Genomic DNA, 21,065 nt, shown 5'->3' with positions numbered 1-21,065 from the left:
CACTGCACAGTGATCTATTAGTTTTCTATACTCACTTTCGTTCGTTAGAGTCACGTGTGTGCAGGAATATTTCGGATACAATTAAATTAATGAATAAATAAGCAAATACATAAAAGCGCTGCGAGTTTAAGCGATACATATTAACAACACAATCATATTAACAATATGAAATGTGAGTATATATATTTTGTTTCTTCTTTTTATATGTATTTATGATTCTTCATTTATTTATTTCACTGGCATTGCATACAATATGAAATAAGACTGTGGTATTGCATAAAAAGAGGCTTAGAATTCTTTTTACTGTACTGTACTTTTGAGGCCACACATTTTATATTTTATTCATTCAGCTCAGTAAAAAGCATACACAAATCCAGGAGACTGATACATCATAACAGCTTTAAATAACTGTAGATATACTCTATAACACCTGTAAATTAAATTAAATCTACAAATGTGGCTTTCCCATTCAAAAATAAAGGTTACCTTAACGTTTCTTGATCCAGAGGAGCCAATTGAGGTGGTGGGTGCCCCCTAGAGGTGTATCAGGAAAGGTGCACTGGATAGAGTCTGAATACAATGGAGCAGTGGTCCCCAACTCCGGTCCTGGAGGGCCCCAGTGGCTGCAGGTTTTCATTTTAACCCTTTTCTTAATTAGTGTTTCCCTGAATTTCCTCATTGTTTCTCTGAACTGCTTCATTTTTTTAAAGCATTTTATTGAATTTATGAAAAGCAAATAACATTCCATACAAGCAAGTCTAATTTTACAAAACTAACTTCACATCAGATCAACTGCCACCCATGAGAAAGAGAGCTAGGCCAACAGAGTAAGACTTTAATAGTAGGAAAAAGAAGTAAATAAATACATCAATTAAAATAAATAAGGGTAGAGAATCCACTTCCTCAATTTAAATGCTTATTCTAAAATGTTATTGATTAGATCCTGCCAGGTTTTAAAAATGTTTTCCACAGATCCTCCATCCATCCATCCATTTTCCAACCCGCTGAATCCTTACACAGGGTCACGGGGGGTCTGCTGGAGCCAATCCCAGCCAACACTGGGCACAAGGCAGGAACCAATCCTGGGCAGGGTGCCAACCCACCGCAGGACACAGATCCTCTAAGTGAGAATTTAAATTTTTCCAGTTTCAAATAGTACATAACATCAGTTACCCACTGACTTAAAAGAGGTGGGCTAGAATTTTTCCAGTTGAGCAAGATAAGTCTACATGCTAATAGTGAAGTAAAGGCCATTACAGTTTGTTTGTCCTTCTCCACCTTAAGCCCATCTGGAAGTCCACCAAACACAACTGTTAGTGGATTAGGAGGGATTGCGACCCCAAGGCTGTCTGAAAGGCAGCTTCATTTCTTTCCTTAAATGGCACCCAAACAGAAATTAAACGTGAAGCGAGTGAGCCAACAGAAGACCAACTAAATCAGGGCCTCAAACTCCAAGCAGTTGCTTCATTGAGTCTTGTTGTTAATTCCATGGCTTGTTGCTGCTCCCATTGTGCAATAGCAGACATTTCTGAAATTGTTGATTTTCCCTTTTCTTTTAAAATGTTTTGTGGATCTGAGCAGTTCAACATTCCTGAAACCTTCACCTTTCTTTATTTTCAGGCTAGCTGTGTCCCGCGGCTCCACCCACGTAGTAGTGAACGGTGAGGAGGGCCCTGCTCTGACTCCCCACTCCTAACGTCACGCTTCCTCCTCCCCTCAGCCCGCAGCCTCTGTCTCGGATTAGTGTGAATATATCACTCCTGCAAGCGAACTATGATTCTTAATGCAATGAGAGAAGTCACAAAATCAACCAGAATGTTCAAGCAAATTATGGAAAAAAAAAACAATCTAAATCCGCTAAGTAGTTCTCTTGTTCGCTAGCTAAGCGGAGGTAAGATACACCCCAAGGCTGACGTGTGAGTGAGGCGGGCCCCACCCGCTCCCCTTGGCAAACTGCGTGTCTCTCGGATTCGCGCAAATAAATTGGTACTGCAAGTGATCTATCCATATTACTAACCGAGAATGGTAAACCGGATGGCATGGACACAGGTACACGGCGATGGGACCATGAGACGTACTGCGCAGGCGCGTACAGCTCAACTAACGGAAATAGCAAATAAAACAACCGCCATATTGTGAGTGGCACTACTGCGGAGTGAAGTTAGGAATAATGTGCTGCTTGGGATTGTACAAACCGCTGAACGCTTTACACCAAATTCAAACACAATACAGCTCAACGATACACACACGAGCCCACCTGGATAAGATCAATGAACGCAGCCGCCTACAACGCGCGTCAGAAACTGCGGAAGCAAAGCAGGCACGGGTTAAGACACTACGGGGTCCGCAAAGGTCCAAAAAGAATATATAAGAGCACATCGATCAAAAAAAAATCAATCGTGTGAAAGCACATAGTGCACACAAATCATGTGCTCTCAGCGCATAGAAAGCGTATAAGGGCAATACGGAGAATAGAGACCCAAAGGCATTGGAGAGAAAAAAAGTCGGATAAGAGATTATGAAAGCGGTAGAATTCGAAAGGCTCAAACAAACGATGGCACGATACACATGCAGACAAAGGTACACAATATGACAGCAGTAAAATTCGAAAGTATTATAGCGTCCCACCCAGGTTGAGGGCTTTTTGGTTTTAAGTGCGTCCACTATTAATGAACATTCATTAGGATTAGTGAATATCATTTGCTGTCATTGTCATTCACTTAACTTCCCTGAAGAAACAACTGTCAATACAACTAATAGGTTTACACGTTGTTGTCAAAGGGGTCAGGTTAGACTGCCTCCTTTAGATGAATATCCTGAATATCTACGGATGTTTCTAACCAACAATGCACCCGAAAGTAAAAACTTTATGGACTGCATTGGATCCTACAATAGTTCATTTGCTTTTGCATCTACCGGGGTAAATATCAGGCCAAAAGCTGGCAATGGCCCATACTGCTTTCGCGTATGTGGACAAATATTACATCGGATTGGAACAGTGCACCCTGAGCCAAATCACGAACGCAAATATGCACAGATCTACGTGTTAGATCCAGATGACGCAATCTATCAACGATTTTACTACAAATGTTGTGTATAAAGAAATATTCCAATAGATCTTTCTAATGTGCCATGCTATGGGTTCTTTACTTCATCTGTTCGTCATCTACACCTTTACACTCCAATATATCTCATACATTCATCAATGTATTTCGGGTTACCCAACCCCGGGGGTAGGCGAGCGAAGCAAGCAGGGGGCGGAGCCCCCTTGTGATACATAGCACAATGACAGAAGTCGCTAAATCTGTCCTCTGCATCTTGTTCTGTTACACCCATAAACCTTCTTTTGGGCCTTCCTCTTTTCCTCTGGCCTGGCAGCTCTATCCTTAGTACCCTTCTCTCATTATACCCAGCATCTCTCCTCTGCACAGGTCCAAACCAACGCAATCTCGCCTCTCTGACTTTGTCTCCCAACCGTCCAACTTGAGCTGACCCTCTAATGTCCTCATTTCTAATCCTGTCTATCCTCGTCACACCCAACGCAAATCTTAGCATCTTTAACTCTGCTACCTCCAGCTCTGTCTCCTGCTTTCTGGTCAAGTCAATTAAAATTAAATAAAAATTAAATCAAAAGAAGTTAATTAGGTGCATAAACAGGTCACTAATTAAAAAAAGGGTTAGAATGAAAACCTGCAGCCACTGCGGCCCTCCAGGACCGGAGTTGGGGACCCCTGCTTGGAGGATTCACACCTAGGCTTGTAGTCACCTTAGAGAGAGAGAGAGAGATAGAGGTTGGGAGCATGTGCTGATAAGCGAGCTACTTTAGGAAGAGCTGGAAATCTTGTCTGCTCTTATAATTGCTCCTGCAGCTATCCCATGGACATACAGTCTACATGTGGACCATAGTTTTTTTTTTTTTAATAAGTCAATCAATGCACCGTTTTTATTTTTCACAGCATGTATTTTACATCTTTCCTTTATAATGCTTATACAATTCTTCCAGTTCTTGTTTGACTTTACTAAGGCAGTGTTTAATCAGACATACGACACAAGTAAAAACAAGAAATTACCAAAAGAATGGGTAGCTTTAATGTGTCATTTCAGTATTTGAATATTCATAAAAATCAGTAAAATTGGTAAGTTGTTGAAATATTTTTATTATTATTGAAATAAAAGGTGGCGGTACACTTGAAACATTTTTGGACCCTGTGGATTCTTTCTAAGCTCACGTGCCTTGAACTGTCCAGATAGATGCACATTCTGATAAGGTAGAAGGTGTTGGGGTTACTTGGGCGTCAAAATTGCTTAGTAGCAGGCGTTGAAGAGGACGTGGTTGGGGCTGATAACAGGAATGTAGAATGGACAAGCAGCCAACTGTAAGTGCATCTTTAAATGATTCATTATAACAGGAAAAAAAAATAACTTGAGCACGACTTGTTATTTCACATCTGTTAATCATGCAATAATTAATATTACATACATTTCAATGAGATATTTACAAAACTGGCAGCTGTCTGACAAAGAATGTGGAGTGATTCTGTTCCGTAATACTGCAGTACATTTGGACGGTAGAAGTGGCATTGTGTCATTTATTCGGGATATATTATGTCATTAGGCACGCCTTATCATCATTGTCACCTTTCTTAAGGAGTAAGAACCTCCGCGAAATTCAGCCCAGTAGACTCCATCTTGGTAGCGGCTACGGTAGTGTCCACCCTTGTACCAAACACCGTTCAGATTGGAATGGGCACATGTGTGATACCACCACCCTCCTTTCTGAAAGTGGGCACAGTTACCTGCAGTAGGAGAAGAGAAAAAGGAGTAAACATGAAATGAGAATAGCATGACTTTAGACACATTTTGTTGTGGGTAAGGAAGCAAATAAATGTTTAAAATATGAATTTTATTTATACTGTCTTTCATTTTAAATGTTTAATATTTAACGGATAAATCTTGCAGTTTATAGAAAATAGTCTATCTCTGTGTCCCTGTAACTTTGCCTAAGCAGGTAAGAAAATGGATGGATAAACAATGGGCGGCACGGTGGTGGAGTGGGTAGCGCTGCTGCCTCGCAGTTAGGAGACCTGGGTTCGCTTCCCGGGTCCTCCCTGCATGGAGTTTGCATGTTCTCCCCGTGTCTGCGTGGGTTTCCTCCCACAGTCCACAGACATGCAGGTTAGGTGCATTAGTGATCCTAAATTGTCCCTAGTGTGTGTGTGTGTGCCCTGTGGTGGGCTGGTGCCCTGCCTGGGGTTTGTTTCCTGCCTTGCGCCCTGTGTTGGCTGGGATTGGCTCCAGCAGACCCCCGTGACCCTGTAGTTAGGATATAGTGGGTTGGATAATGGATTTATGGATAAACAATTTCATTTAGGGAGAAATGGTGGCCCACGTAATATAGTATTGCTGCCACACTGCTCTCGGGTCCTGTATTGTCTCTAATATGTCACAGATGTCTTTACAAAGCACTTCATTTTTAGTGCCTTTGACATTAAGCATTATCATTATCTGATTGCAAAGCATTTTCTATAACAATACAAACTTATAAGCACCCATTTGCCTACTTAAATATAGAGGTGTAAGCAGTAACATTTGACTATAGGTCTCCCATGAGCACTGAAGGTAACTGGTGTGACTTCTAGTTTTATTTTTAACTTTTAACCTGCTCTTTCTATAAAACACATGTTTTGTTAAGGTCATTTTGAAAAGATTATTTTAAATACATCCATTATCAATCCTAGTTTATTCAGTTTAAGATTGCAGTGGCCAAAGCCTTTCTCAGAAGCATCAGGCACAAGGTAGGAACAAGTCCATGGTACACTCATGCGTGCAATCACACTCACTAACCACTGGATCTCTGTGCTGCCCATTTATCAAACACACATTTTTTAATTCTTTAACTGTACTGTGTTTGACTTGAAATGTTATTTTATTATTCATAAGGTTATAACAGCTTACATAAAGTTCACAGTTTCCATCAACACATTTATACATTCCCATTGAGTTCCCACCTTGTGCCTAGTGCTGCTGGGTTAAGCTCCAGCCCGCTGTGACTGTGAACTTAGATAAGTTAGTGGTTAAAGGTGTTAGCTGCTCTACAGCACTTTGCATTTTGACATTGGTAATGTTCCTGATTATTCTCTTACCTGTGTAAGCATCATGATCCCGGTCAAGTGTCGTAAAGGCCTTGTTGTTGTGCCAGGAAAGTGAATCCCCTGCTGTCCCCTGGTAATGACCCAGCCTCAGACGGTACTGTTCCCTCTCATTTTCCACTCTAAAGCTGTCATATTCAGCATAGACCTGCCGCCCGTTCCAGTCTTCCAAGAGGACCAGTAGTCTGTAGTCATCCTGAGTTGTCAACCAATGGATGCTGTCCAAACCCAGCCAGTACTCCCCATCAATGTTTCCAAATCCTTGCTGTGAAGGCAAAGGTATGCACAGATTGATTGTGAAAATTGAGAAGGTAGTTACAATGAGGTACATTCAAGTCTGAAAGTTTGTCATGCTAGGTTTGTTGTCTAGACACAACTAAAATGATCTGCAATACTCTGTTCAGGCTTTACCTGGTCATTACAGCCGAGGAATATATCAGCTTTGATTCATCTGTTCTGAGGACAAAGAAAAGCACTGGTTTGTGTGTGTGTGTATGCAAAATAGGAAAAAGTGAAATACACGGTAATATAAAGATGAACGCTTCTCAATGACTGCAGGATGTTACACATACACTGTGCGTATCACCTTAATAAGCAAGTGACACTCTTGGAGGTTTAATGATCATAATATTTTAAATGGAGTCTTTCATTTAAATTTCTAATGAATAAAAGATTTCGTTTTGTCCTCACAACTACTTGTTATTGTTGAACAATCCATGCCGAGGGGTATTACAGTCACCAGTGCAAGTTACTGTGACTCGCTAGAGACCAATGTGAAGCCTGCTATTCGATCCAAGCGGCGCGGACTGACGCTTCAAGGAGTCCTTTTGCTGCAAGACAGTGACACACACACTGCTAAGGACACCAAGGCTTGTCTGGAGAAACTGAAGTTTGAGGTATTGCCACATCCTCCTTATTCGCCAGATTTGGCACCGCGGTGTGATTTCTACCTTTTCGGACTGCTAAAAAACCATTTGGGTGGTCATCGATTCAAGACAGATGATGACGTGAAGAAAGCAGGGCATTGAGAAATGACATTATCAGTTTTGTTAAGGTTCGTTCCATTTTCTAATAAATCCCATTTTCTAATTTTAGCTTGATTCCCCATCGTATGTGTATATATATATTGTGGAACATGACCCGGACACAGACAGGCAGGCACGTTCAAATCACCCCACACACGTTTATTTACAAAGCATATTTACAGAAAGTGCTCCTCAGTCCCCAAGTCCCCAAAAGTCCTGGCCACAACACAATGCCTCCTCTCTTCAGGCCGTCTCCTTGCCTCCTCCCAGACCTCGTCCTGCTTCCACCCGACTCAAGTCAATGAACAGAGGGAGGCGGCCCCTTTTATAATCACCCGGATGTGCTCCAGGTGCCTCCCGACAATCTTCCACCGGCACTCCCCAGTGTGGCGGAAGTGCCAGCTGCACACCCGGAAGCACTCCGGGTGTCCCCGCTTCTCTTCCCCCCCCCCCCCCAGCACTTCCAGGTTTGGCGGAAGTGCAGAGGTCCAGGGCTCCCAAGGCATTGGGGCGCTCCCTGGCGGTGACCACAGGCTCCTACAGGGTTGAACTTCCAAGCTCTGTACCCGTGGTCCCCATAGCCGCCAGGGCGGTTGCCCTCACGTGGTCTGGGGAGGGTGTAAGCCCTCTTCCGGTCCTCCAGGGCATCCCGGCTGGGTTGCCTCCCCCAGCCACCTGCAACAATATATATAATATATATATATATATAGCATATATGTTTGTATAGGTTTGTATTGATATATAATTTTATTTGTGAGTGTCTTTCTTTTTATATTTTCTTCTAATATGATAATAGAAACAATTTTATAAATAAAATGATAGTGTAACCCTGAATTTGATAAAGCAGACTTGGAAATGGCAAGACATAACAATGTTACTTTATTTCTATGATGATCATGCATTTAGTTATTGCACAAATAGTGGCAGTATTGGCAGTACTGTCACATGTACAGAGAATGTTTTTCTTACTTACATGTCCAACCATGCAACATGTCACCACACTCTAGTGCCATGATAAACAAGAATGTTTCAAAACACATAACTTCATGTTATTCATTACAAAACACATCTCAGCCTACAACTGTTGCATGAATGAAGACAGCATCCTACTCCCAGCAGAACAATGGTGATTTAACAAAATGAAATACAAAAACATGACTTGTTATCTATGCAACTGTAATGTCTTTAGACTGTAACCTTAATTGTGCATGTTCACCCAGATATTCTATAGCTTCATTTTCATGGAGAAAGTTAAAAAAAAAACATCTATTATCTTCAAACTTACATAAAAAAACAAAATAATTGTGAATGCAGCAAATGCCCATCAAGCACCAAAATTTTTCCTCTGTGAGTTGGGAGTGAGTAGGTAGATTTCTAAGGGGCTTTAGGCACCTCAAATCATGTGTTGATTCTGATCTTCTCATTAAAAGACATTTTGTTTTTCAGTACTAATTAATTTTATTTCAAATGGCATACCCACCTTGTAGTGCTCCCAGGTTCTGAAGAAGTTGACAGAGCCATCTTGCCTCTTTTGAATGACGGCCCAACCTCCATTCTGATAGCTTTGCTCACACCATACTTGCAACAGCTGATTCACATTGCGTGGCCGGATTAGGTAAATTCCACTTGTGGTCTGTCCGTCTTCCTGCGCATGTTGGCAGTCCTTCCATGGTCCTGCCAGATGCAAACACAGATTTAGGACAGATTTTCATTATCCAGTATCAAATGAAATAGCACATTTCATTGATATAATTAAAAATGACGAGTCTAGAATACTTTAGATTGACCTGAAAAATTAAATGGAATTAAAAACCCAGGACTGGATTAAGCCAAATATTTTATTTCTTTCAAAGTTACTCATTTTGTTTGAAGATAAGCTTCCAGAAATGGGTAATTCATTGTGAGCTGGCAACAGATGGTAATGCAGCCGGATAGAGAGTCTGAGCTGATACATAATAATGTCCTATCTTAATTTAAAGAAAATCACTTAGCTCATAATTTCAAATTAGCTCAGATTTCCCCACTGGGGCAAATAGATAGATAGATAGATAAAAAAATTATCTATCTATCTATCTATCTATCTATCTATCTATCTATCTATCTATCTATCTATCTATCTATCTATCTATCTATCTATCTATCTATCTATCTATCTATTATATAGTGCCTTTCATATCTATCTATCTATTATATAATGCCTTTCTTATCTATCTATCTATCTATCTATCTATCTATCTATCTATCTATCTATCTATCTATCTATCTATCTATCTATCTATCTATCATATAGTGCCTTTCATATCTATTATATAGTGCCTTTCATATCTATCTATCTATCTATCTATCTATCTATCTATCTATCTATCTATCTATCTATCATATAGTGCCTTTCATATCTATCTATCTATCTAATAGAAGGCAGCAAGTATCTGCCTTTAGAAATTGAAAAAGTTTGACTTCTGTGAAGCCGTACTGGAAATTACAGTTAGGGTTTCACTGTAACGATTTTATTCCATTTAAAATATACTTGTTATGGCAGCAAGGTGGAAGCATAGTGGCCATGGGTTCAAATCTCACTCCAGTCATTTTCTGCATTGAATTTGCACTGTCTTTCAATGACTCTGTGGGTTTTTCTCTCACATCCCAAAAACGTGCGTTAGGTTAACTGACGGCTCTGAATTGTGCATGTATGTGAGAAGCAATGTATACACTACTACTATTTTTATTTAAAAATGTTGTTCTTAAGTGAAAGCAAAGTGTTCGGCTCACAAAGTGTTATAGATCATTTATGAAAGTATCCCGGCCCACAATTAAATGGCAGAAAATGCAAATGTGCGTATTGTCAGAAAGAGGAAGTGTCCTGTACACTTGACATTCATTTTCAGCTTGCATTTATGGAAAAGAGAAATGGGGAATACAAATTACAAAAAACATATTGTTTTGTTTGAACTGATGTTGAGGAGGAATTGTTACTGAGAGTAATGCACGATAAGGTGAGCAAAGTGGCTGACAAAATGTAATGACCAGGATCCAATCAGGGAAAGGCCACATAATTAAGCATAAAGGAATCAGTGCACAATTTACAGTCTGTATTTTCAAAACTTTTTGTTTTTACCTATCCACACTGCAATGCCGAGCCACTATTTTCAGATATACATTTGTTTTCAAATGTTTCTGTTTTCATGGGTTGAAAATGCCGAGGTTGTGTGGACAAAAGGTGAAAATGGAGACCAAATGTTTGTGTTATTAATTGAAAACGTAGTAGTGTGGATGTAGTCTGAGTGTTGGGGTGTGCATGAATATGTCCTGCGATTGACTGGTACTTGTTCCAGGGCTGATTCCTGCTTTATGTCTAAGTATAGAATTTCGCCCTGCCATGAACCAGCATTGGATGTAGAAGATTAGATCAGTTCCTTGGATAGATTTGGTTCTTAATTTAACAGTGCATGCTGCCTATTTGGGGCAATGAGCACACAAATCAGAAGATGTCTGCCAAATAAAGTGGAAGTTAGTGTATCAGTAGCCAGTACTCCAATGCTACAGTCGCCCAAAAATAAGAACTGGGTGGGTCAAAGCATATGTCTCTGTTTGAAGCATTGCACTGTGGGGATGAAGCAGATCATATTCTCTTTCTTTTCCTGAAGGTCTTTACAGTTCCTTTAGCACTCATAGGACTTTTTCACTGCTCTGAACACACCCTCCATTGCTTGATACATATAGCAAGTTTTATTCCGATATTTAATGCTCCCGTCTTCAAAACTCCATATCCACCCTTGTGTAGAAATACAGATCAAGTGAAAATAATAGAGCGAGCTAGTTTTCATTGTCTTTCACTGCTCGCCTAACATGTTTGTGTGAGTAAAATAGTGTAGTAAAATAATCTAGAAATGTTTATAAAATGATTAATATACAGTTAGTTACCCTCCAAATGGGGAAGGGATGACATTTCTTATTAGAACTGGGATTATGTGTGGTGCATCAGCACAGCACCAGACAGGCTGCATTTTATTACTCTTATTGGGTTTGCTGAATCTGCAAATGATAAAAAAGACATGTTGGGGGAAAAAGGAATGCTGTTTTCTTGAAGTATTTACAGAAATGAACCGTGTTTGTAAGAAGTTTTAGTGGCCTGCTGCTGCTCTATTCCTGAACTGACAGCTGCTTTGGAGGTCTGATTTTGTGCAGACTCATCAATCAGATAATTTCTATCATGCGAAACATAAATAAATCTGTTCTTGTGTGATAAGATTCACGTATCAGTCTTCTGAACAGAAAGCAACGCAGATTATTCAGATATAACAGAAAGTTCAGGAACTCATTTTTACTAAAAACAACACACACATTCTTTTAATTCTTGTGGTATAATTGACAGTTGCCATGAGTGATGAATGTATTTAAGCTCTGATGAAATTCTGTATTGAGTGGGAGGATTTTAGGTTGGTAATTCACGTCAGTTTTGATGGGTTATCTCTAAGGACTGTTATGTTACAAAGTTGTCCATTTTAATTACATTCCCTTTGCTTTTATGCACCATATGGGACTTACACAAAGAAATTAATAATATATATGGACCACTTGTTCATACACTGATTAGACAGGCAGCACTGTTTTATTGGTTGATAACACAGTAATTGAAAAAAAATCTTTTAAAGAATGAGTTATAAGCACTAATGGTAAACTCTATTTTCACTAACAATAAGTCAAACAAGGGTGCACATGGCAAACAGAATTCATTGCCTGGAGTTTCTCCTGGCATACAGTGTGAATCATGGGACTTTATGAAAAAATCGGGAGTGTGCTCCCCTCGACTTTGTTGTATCTGAGATAGAGGAAAAAGTCCAATATATTTCAAATATCATATCTCTTTGTTTGTCATCATAACTAATTGATAGTATCAATACACAATCATTTATCTCTGTTCATTATCAAACTTTACATTAAAATAATACTTTCGCAGTTAGGGCGGTCGAAAATGGTGGGGGAATTTTTTCATGATTACATTATGCATTACTTCGATTATCCATCCATCCCTTATCCAACCCGCTATATCCTGACTACAGGGTCACGGGAGTCTGCTGGAGCCAATCCCAGTTAAATATTCAGTTAAAGAACTTGAAGAGGCCCAAAAGTTGATAGGATTCCTTATTTTTGATATAAAGCAGGTCAAAGTGTTTTCGAGTTATCGTGATTACACACAGACAGACAGAATTTCAACACACACACACACACCAAGCACACACTAGGGACAATTTAGAATCGCCAATGCACCTAACCTGCAAGTCTTTGGACTGTGGGAGGAAACCCACGCAGACACGGGGAGAACATGCAGACTCAATGTAGGGAGGACCTGGGAAGTGAGGCAGCAGCGCTACCCATTGCGCCACCGTGCCACCCCACTTAGATTATGTGCAAAGTAAAATAGTTATAGTCACCTAAAAACATAGAAACAGGGTTAGATTTGTATAATGTTTGTTGCAATAAATTGTTATAGGTACAACTGAATTTAGCTACGTTTAATTATAATAATGATGGATATAAAAAATATAAAATTAAATGTATTACCAGGAACAGGACATGGAAGCTGCTTATTGTTCCCATTACATCTTTATATTTACATGGCACTTCCAATGTTTACATGTTATTGTTAAACTGATGATATATAAATTAGAATAAAATTAATAATAGTTATTGAAAGAATTGTGGCACGTGGCTGGGGGTGGTACCCAGCCGGGATGCCCAAGAGGACCGGAGGAGGGCTCACGCCTCCTCCAGACCACGAGGGAGCGACCGCCCTGGTTGCTGTGGGGGCCACGGGTACAGAGCTTTGAAGCTCAACCCAGTAGGGTCCCGTGATCACCGCCAGGGGGCGCCCCAATGCCTGGAGAGCCCTGGACCTCAGCACTTCCGCCACACCAGGAAGTGCTGGGAGGAAGAGGAGCAGGGACACCCGGAGTGCTTCCAGGGATACAGCCGGGACTTCCGCCACACTGGGACGTGTCAGTGGAAGACTGCTGGAGCACACCTGGAGCACATCCGGGGAAACATAAAACGGGCCGCCTTCCTTCATTCAGGGCTGGAGTCGGGTGGAAGAGGACGAGGTCTGGGAGAGGAAAGAGGTGGCCTGAAGAGATAAGGCAGACTGTAGGTTGGCCTGGACTGTTGGGGTGATTGGTGCTGCGGCACTGGGTTTGTGCACTTATTATTGTAATTAAACGTGTGTTGGACTTTAAAATGATGTCTGTCTGTCTGTGTCCGGGCTGCTTCCCACAGAATATTCGTTATATTGAATGCAGTTTTTAATATCGTGTACACATTTATATTTCCATGATACAAAAACTTTGGATGGTTGTTTAAATAAAATACTACTTCCGGTTGAGTAATTTTTCTTAAATTTCATATCTGTTTGGTTTTTAATCATTATAAATATCTATACAAAATTTGAATCCATCCATTTATCCCTTATCCAACCCGCTTTATCCTAACTACAGGGGTCTGCTGGAGCCAATCCCAGCCAACACAGGGCGCAAGGCAGGAAACAAACCCCAGGCAGGGCGCCAGCCCTCCACAGAAATCTGAATCATCTATCTGCAATTATAACCATAGTTTACTTGAAAATTTGCGAAAATATTCAGTTAAAGAACCGGAAGTGGCCCAAAAGTTGATAGGATTACTTATTTTTGATATAAAGCAGGTCAAAGCGTTTTCGAGTTATCGTGACACAGACAGACAGAATTTCAAAAATGGTATTTTCGGACTCAAGAAGGTCTAAAACATCAAGATTCATCAAAATCTTTAAGTTGATTTTTTTCATGATTCCTATACTTTCTCTATACTATGTATATGAGAAAATAAAAATGAAGAAATACGACATAATTCAAATTAGATTAATAAATCAATCAATACAATGACTAACTGTCTGATTGAATTATTGATTAGTTAGTTAATGAAACTGATCACCTTAAACTGCAGTTGTCCTTGACGTAATTACCACTTTCTGTGCTTTGTCTGCGAATCAAAAAATACCCTGCAAAACGTTTTGTTGTTTGAGACAAACTTAATGCATTACACTGTGACTGTGAACTTTTGTCTTCAATATAATATTTGAAAATGTTTCTCAACTTTTTAAGTTGTTTTTTACAACTTGCCTAAATGCCTGTTCTTGAGTTTCTTGTGTTCCAGTGCCAAGGAGGTGCTGCTTGCAAAACCTCAACTGAAAAAGAGAAGTCTCTTCCTCTTTAAATAGTAGGAGAACTTGTTTTAACTACAGGGCAATAGGGATACCTTCTTTTTCACAAGATGGTGCCGTCTAGAAAATGAAAAGCTGGTGTTTCCTAAAAAGGTTAGAGCAAAAGGTGGAGGAGCAGAGTTATAACCGTTAAAGAATCCATATCCTTATTTTCATTCCCTGCTGCTATTTAATGTCCATGTACCCAAAAGAAAGACATGCAGGAATTGATAATTGTGTTTATTGCTGATAGTTACCAATTGCTGCAAATTTGCTTCAAATAAAGCTGTTTAGAATTGCAGTCAGATTGAAGAAGAACAATACAGTAGATCTCAGAGGGCCTCCTATTATGTGTTTCACCACTGGTGCTGATTTCATTGTTCAGTAATTAACACTGTTGGTGTCCCAGCAAGATGACCCTTCCCCCTGTACTCCTTCATGGGAAAAGCGGTAGGGTTTGAGTTTCTCATCCTACCATTCCAGAATGCCCCCACATCTGTTTCTCTGAATATAATAACAGTCTGTCCCTCTGTTATCACAGGTCAGAGTTTAACTCTTTAAAAGCTTTTTGCTTTTTTCCCACCAGAAAGCATTTTAACAATTAAAAGAGGGGAGCTCTGGGTTAGCTTTTGTATTCTGCTTCTGCCTATGTGTTTTCTCATCTTAATGTTGTTATCTTGCAAAGGAGAGAAATATCTGACCAAGGCGTGAAATGTGAATCAAAAGACAAGTAGTGACTTGATGCAAAAAAACATTTAGCAAAGCAAGTTGGGAAAATGGGGTGGCACGGTGGCGCAGTGGGTAGCGCAGTTAGAAGACCTGGGTTTGCTTCCCAGGTCCTCCCTGCGTAGAGTTTGCATGTTCTCCCCGTGTCTGCGTGGGTTTCCTCCGGGTACTCCGGTTTCCTCCCACAGTCCAAAGACATGCAGGTTAGGTGCACTGGCGATTCTAAATTGTCCCTAGTGGGTGTGTGTGTGTGGGTGTGTGTGCCCTGCGGTGGGCTGATGTCCTGCCCAGGGTTTGTTTCCTGCCTTGCACCCTGTGTTGGCTGGGATTAGCTCCAGCAGACCCCTGTGACCCTGTAGTTAGGATATAGTGGGTTGGATAATGGATGGATGGAAGTTGGGAAAATGTTAGCATGGGTGAAAGTGGCATGATGATGGCTGTGGAGTTGGAGTCAAGGAGTTGTAGTCGGAGACAATTTTGGGTACCTGGTGTTGGGGTCGGAGTTTGCAAAAAAGTTCAGACTCCGACTCCTAATAAATTTAAATTGAAATGAAAACAAATAAAGCAAGTTCAAATGTCCCATTTCACAAACAATAGTCATAATTAAGTACTTCTCTGATGTTAGAATAAAACCCAGTGCAAATTTTTGTTACTACTGCTGTGAAGTTCAGCTGAGCTATTATACAACCTGACATTCACATATGTGTAATCTGGATTATGGTACATTACAAAAAGTGTTTTCATTTTATTTCAGATATAATGTGTTTAGCAAGTTCATTTGAGTGTAAACAAGTGTTATGATGTACAGTAGGTGTGTGCTATGGTCTGATGTGTGTTCAGGGGTTCTTGTCTTTTGTTTAAACTGGCCAATACAGTAGAGAGTCAGCTTCCTAGCCAGTAGTTCTGAGGTTTAATGACGTCTATGTTGCCTTCCTTCAATCAACATGTAAAATATATTGGCATATTAAAAACAGAGGAGTCGGAGTCAGAAGTACTGGAAACTAAGGAGTCGGAGTCGAAGGATTTATCTACTGCCTCCACAGCCCTGGATAATGCAGTGTTTAGCATCAATGCTTCCTAAATCCAGTGGCTAAACGTTGAATGGGGTTGGTACATTCTTCCTGTGTTGGTGTGGGGATTTCTCCATGTACAACCCTAAAAACATGCTGGTGGGGTTAACTGCTGAGTCCACATTGGTGTGAGTGTGGCTGTGTGCACAAGTTGGCCCTACAATGGACTAACACCCTGCCTGGGCTGTTTCCTGCCTTGGGCCCAGTGCTGCCAGGATCGAGTCTGTCCCCCCCCCACAATGGTAAATTCAATTAAGAAAATATAAAAATGTTATTTTAGGAAGGATGAAGTTATAATCTGTGCTTTTAACCAAAGGAAACAAGTTTGTTGAAAGCGAGTCAAGAGTAGTGTAGCGTCATTATACTCAAAAAAATGCCCACTGGTTATTGTTACAACTAAACATTTAATCACCTTTTATGGAATTAGGTAAGATGGCAAGGATAGCGTACGGCTCTCTAGTTCACCTTGTGTGAACAAACAATGCTTTTGGGCCACTTTATGAAAAGCAACAAATACAATGCTTTTTCATGGATTAAAAGCACAGACATTGCCCATAAGCTGTAAAGTCTTTTAGTTTAGCACTTTAAGTCTTGGTGCTGAGCAGCTACAATAGATTTACATTCTTTCCAAACTAGGGTGACCACACAAGTGCATAGGGAGCACTTTCAAGGCTCTAGTGAGGTGATGTGGTTGTTACCTCCTCCTCATCTTTCATCCGCAGTGGCACGAGAGGACAGCTAATGGCACTTTTGTGAACAGCCCGGTAGTCAATGTCCCTTCTGCCTCAATGGAAGCCTATAGGAGATCATCAGACCAGAAGCTCACGGTCATTCTTGAACCCATGCCTGAAGAGGATGGAGCTCCCTTGTCAGATGCCTTTTGACTGTGAACATATTTTTCTGACACTTAGTGTCCTTCCTTTGTTTGCTAATCTTTTGCATTTTTTTTTACTAATAGGGGTGACAGGGTGGTGCCCAATCACTTCATCTTGTCCCCCCACAGTCTTATGTCAAACAGATCCTCACAGAGCCAATGAGAGATGTGGGATTGTTGTTCATTGGTGCATAATGGCACTATGTCACCAACCACAAACTCGAAAGCAGTACCAGTCAGAAATGTTTTGGAGGGCTGCACTATAATTAACTTTTTTTTTAAGTTGAAAATACTGGACTACTCATTCTCTGTTTGAGAACTGTATTTTTCACTTTTTCACAAGGTGATTGAACAACTAAACGGTTCGTAAAATACTTGAATACGAAATAAGTTACATTTTAAATATAGGACAAATAAAATATAAGAACGATTTGTGACACCAACATGGCAACTTATATACAGATCTGTCCTAGGAAGTACTGAATGTCTGGTCACCATATGCCAAACTCTTCATCAGTGATTTCCTCAGGGTCACATAATGTCAGCCTTGGGGTTAAAGGATCAGTAAGTTAGCCAGTACACCAAACTGGCTTAGTCAGACTTCTGCTCTTTCTGTTTCTGGTATGATACAATAAAATACACTTTAATTGCCATTACCTGGAGTAGGCCATCCTTACCGGTGAGACCAATTTCTCTCATGTTGTCCAAAACAATGTGTTTGGTTTCCCTGTTAGCTTTGCCCACAACATCCCCGTCACAGTATACCTGTTCCCCCAGGCATTTGTTCCTTTCACTCCACAAAACCAAAACCCCTGACTTTGTTCTTCCTCACTTATCCTTTGTCTCAACTCTGCACTCTCCATTAGTCAAACTTATGCATTAAGTGGTTATTTTTTCCCAGGTTCTTTCCAGCTTTGTTTTCTTATCCTGCCTTGATTGTCTACAGTTTATTTCCGTATACCCTAAAGTTCATTGTACAGATCATATAAACATTTCTCATCACTGCCAAAAAAGGCCGCTCATTGAACTCGTCAACATTGTTATAGTCAGATTTATGATTAGTTCATTTCAAGTACCTTTCTTGTCAGAAACTCTTTTTTTGTCCCTGCAATTTCAATGACCTCTTTATTATAGGTGTCTTCCATGGTATATATTTTTTAATTATTTATTTCTGCATTGATTCACACTTTGGATAAAAACTTTCCTTTTTCAGAAAAAAGAAAGCTCATCGAACCCATGCATATTAAGTACCCTGAGTCTGCTTTTTAACAAATAGCCATAGATCATGCTCCTTCCATTAAAAGCTACTCTAAATTTCCAGTAGTTGGTACAGACTGGTGTCACTGTCTGTTTGTTCTTGTAGGACTGGTGTGCGTTCCATTTAAAAATCTTAAAAAAAATGTGTGAGACATCTTATGATATCACCTTGACAGCCAAAGCATGCAAAGCATAAACTGAAACAGAAATATAGCAAAATGTAAAACAAAAAATAATTGTTTTTTATTGTAATTTTTAAATGTAACCTTATTATTAATTATTAGAATTTAAATGATCAATTTTTAATATTTTAGAGACCCCCTAAAATTTAACAAATGGTTATTTCAGGAAGTTAATTTCTCTTTTAGAGGACCTGTGTTCCCCCTTATCCCTGCTTTTTACAGCTTGGTGGAGCAGACTCAACAACAGATAAAAATCAAGACAAATGTGTATTGTCATTAATTTACAACTGTCAATTCACCCTCTTTATTCTTTTTCATGTTTAAGTCACTTACTTGTTAAGAGTTTGCCATTAAAGAGTTTCTAAATGAAATGATTTCTTATAAAGTTAACATGTATCAAAGTACAGGCACTGAAGCAAAAGAGAAAACATTGTAAAGAGAAATACAATGTTTCAATGTACAGTGGACCGTTGACTTACGAACTCAATTCGTTCGCGAAGGCTGGTTGTAACTCAAGTTGGTTGTAAGTCAAGACTATTTTTCCCATAAGAAATAATGGAAATACCCATAATGCATTCCGAACCTCCCACAGCAACACTTACTTAACCTTTTCATAATAAAAAAGGGTTGTATAATGTGCATAATTTACCAAAACACCAATAATTTTTCTAATGTACTAACCAAAAAGTTATAAAAAGTGCCTAGCCTACCAGAAACAACAATTTCATACTGTACTCACCATTTAATTTGACATCTTTGGGTTGCAGGAAGGGAGGAGGAGGAGAATGAAATGGAAGGTGGTTATTGTTTGGAAGGAGCCTCCTTATACAAATGTTTTCTTTGTAAAATTGTCGAGATGGTAGATTTTGACATGCTGTACATATTAGCAAGATCGGTCACACAAACGCCACTCTCATATTTCCGCACAATTTCCTTCTTTGTTTTGATTGTGATTGCTTTCTTTACCTTCATTACCTTCTCTTCCTTCCTTAGCAATTATCGAAATAAATTATATAAATCACTGCACTAACCGAAATTACATCCACAAACACAAGTATCTGGGCTCCGACTGACGCTTACGAACGCTCTTGGCTGTTTGTTTACAATCGCACAAGCGGATACACGTGACCACATTCGGGTCGTAACGCAAGACATTGGTGGTAATTCAAAACAAAAATTTTGGCCGTAAACCAGGTTGTTCGCATGTCAGGCCGGTCGTATATCAAGGGTCAACTTGCGCCCTGTGTTGGCTGGGATTGGCTCCAGCGGATCCCCGTGACCCTGTGTTCGGATTCAGCTGGTTGGAAAATGGATGGATGGATGTATCTGTTTTAGGGTAATTGATACTTACTGTATGTTTATGTTTATGTGTATAGTGTCATTATTGTCACAGGTACAAAATAAGGAAATATATGATGGTAATAATTATCAACCGTTGTTATACTTTCAGCAGTTCTAGTCCATTTCTATGTTTGAAACAAATGCAAGTACTGTATATACTAAAACAGTTATTGTAAAGGGTTTTTTGGGTAAATAAAACAGAGTTAAGATACAAATAGGGTAGTAATACATTTTTGAAGGAGACAATTCAGCTAAAGTTAAGAATCTTCTCTCTCATAATAGGTAACCGCATCCAGAGAAAAATCAGTGGCTATGAGTTGGGGAAAATGGAAGTGGGTGGTTCTCTAGAGTCAAATTCAGAAAAGCCTGTTTAATCTCCACTCTCTGAATGTTAATAAAAGATAAGAGACTTTCTAACAGTTTGAGGTAATTACATATCTTGTGTGATGTGAATATATAATTTATAGTTTCTAAGTCAGACCTACAGTAGTTGTCATAAAAAATGTTTAAGTGAGAAAGGGCCTCTGTGGAAATGTGGAGTTTTTTCCTTCAGTTTATGTTGTCTTTTAGGAAAACATGCATTGCTGGAATAGCAAACCTGGGGTCTGTCTCTGCTGTTAAAACACTGAAAGTAACCTTTGATCTCAGACTTTTCAACACATCTTGATAACGTTACACAGAAACTACTCATTCTTCATTTGTTCATAATATGAGAATGGACCCAGAAAAAAAAAGGCTGACTGGTTAAAGGGAAATATGTATGTATGCTTGGTTACTCATTTCAAGTGTGTAAGAGACTGGACTTCTGTGTTAGATAGGAACGAATGCCAGTATGTCATGAGGTACACACATACACCCACATATGCACTAATGCCAAAGTCAAAGACAACATTACTTTTAACTGTGGAATGAAAATGTATTTCCCAGAAAAAGACAGTTTGACCATAAAAATACACCATAGGCCAAAATTGATCAAAGGAATCTAAATGATACGTAATATCAATAACACAACACATCCTGTCCTAACATGTCCCCTTAAAGACAAATCTTTCAAAGATTATAGCAATATTCATTTTTTGCCATGTGTCTTTGAATTCTTATTTATGGAATTTCACCAGTGAAATAGGCTTCTTTGACATTTATGTTTTTATTTCTCATTAGTAATCTGTCAATCTATCAGTATATACTGTATATCAATATCAATATATATAATATC

The 21,065-nt window shown here is 39.5% G+C and overlaps 1 protein-coding gene across 1 annotated transcript in view; it reads right to left on the bottom strand.

Annotated features, from left to right (window-relative positions):
- Positions 1–4,137: 4,137 nt before the first annotated feature.
- angptl6 (angiopoietin-like 6) overlaps positions 4,138–21,065 on the bottom strand; it is a 28,572-nt gene continuing 11,644 nt past the window's right edge. The window contains exons 4-6 of the mRNA XM_028823895.2: positions 8,655–8,848; positions 6,144–6,414; positions 4,138–4,796 (exon numbers count right to left, since the gene is read on the bottom strand). Of these exons, the coding sequence (XP_028679728.2) occupies positions 4,612–4,796; positions 6,144–6,414; positions 8,655–8,848 (650 nt within the window). The 3' untranslated portion in view covers positions 4,138–4,611. The remainder of the gene's footprint in view (positions 4,797–6,143; positions 6,415–8,654; positions 8,849–21,065) is intronic.

Source organism: Erpetoichthys calabaricus, chromosome 17 (assembly GCF_900747795.2).
Source record: "Erpetoichthys calabaricus chromosome 17, fErpCal1.3, whole genome shotgun sequence".
NCBI lineage: Eukaryota > Metazoa > Chordata > Cladistia > Polypteriformes > Polypteridae > Erpetoichthys > Erpetoichthys calabaricus.
Note: the sequence above shows the minus strand (reverse complement) of the source record. Positions and strands in the feature narration are given on the sequence as shown.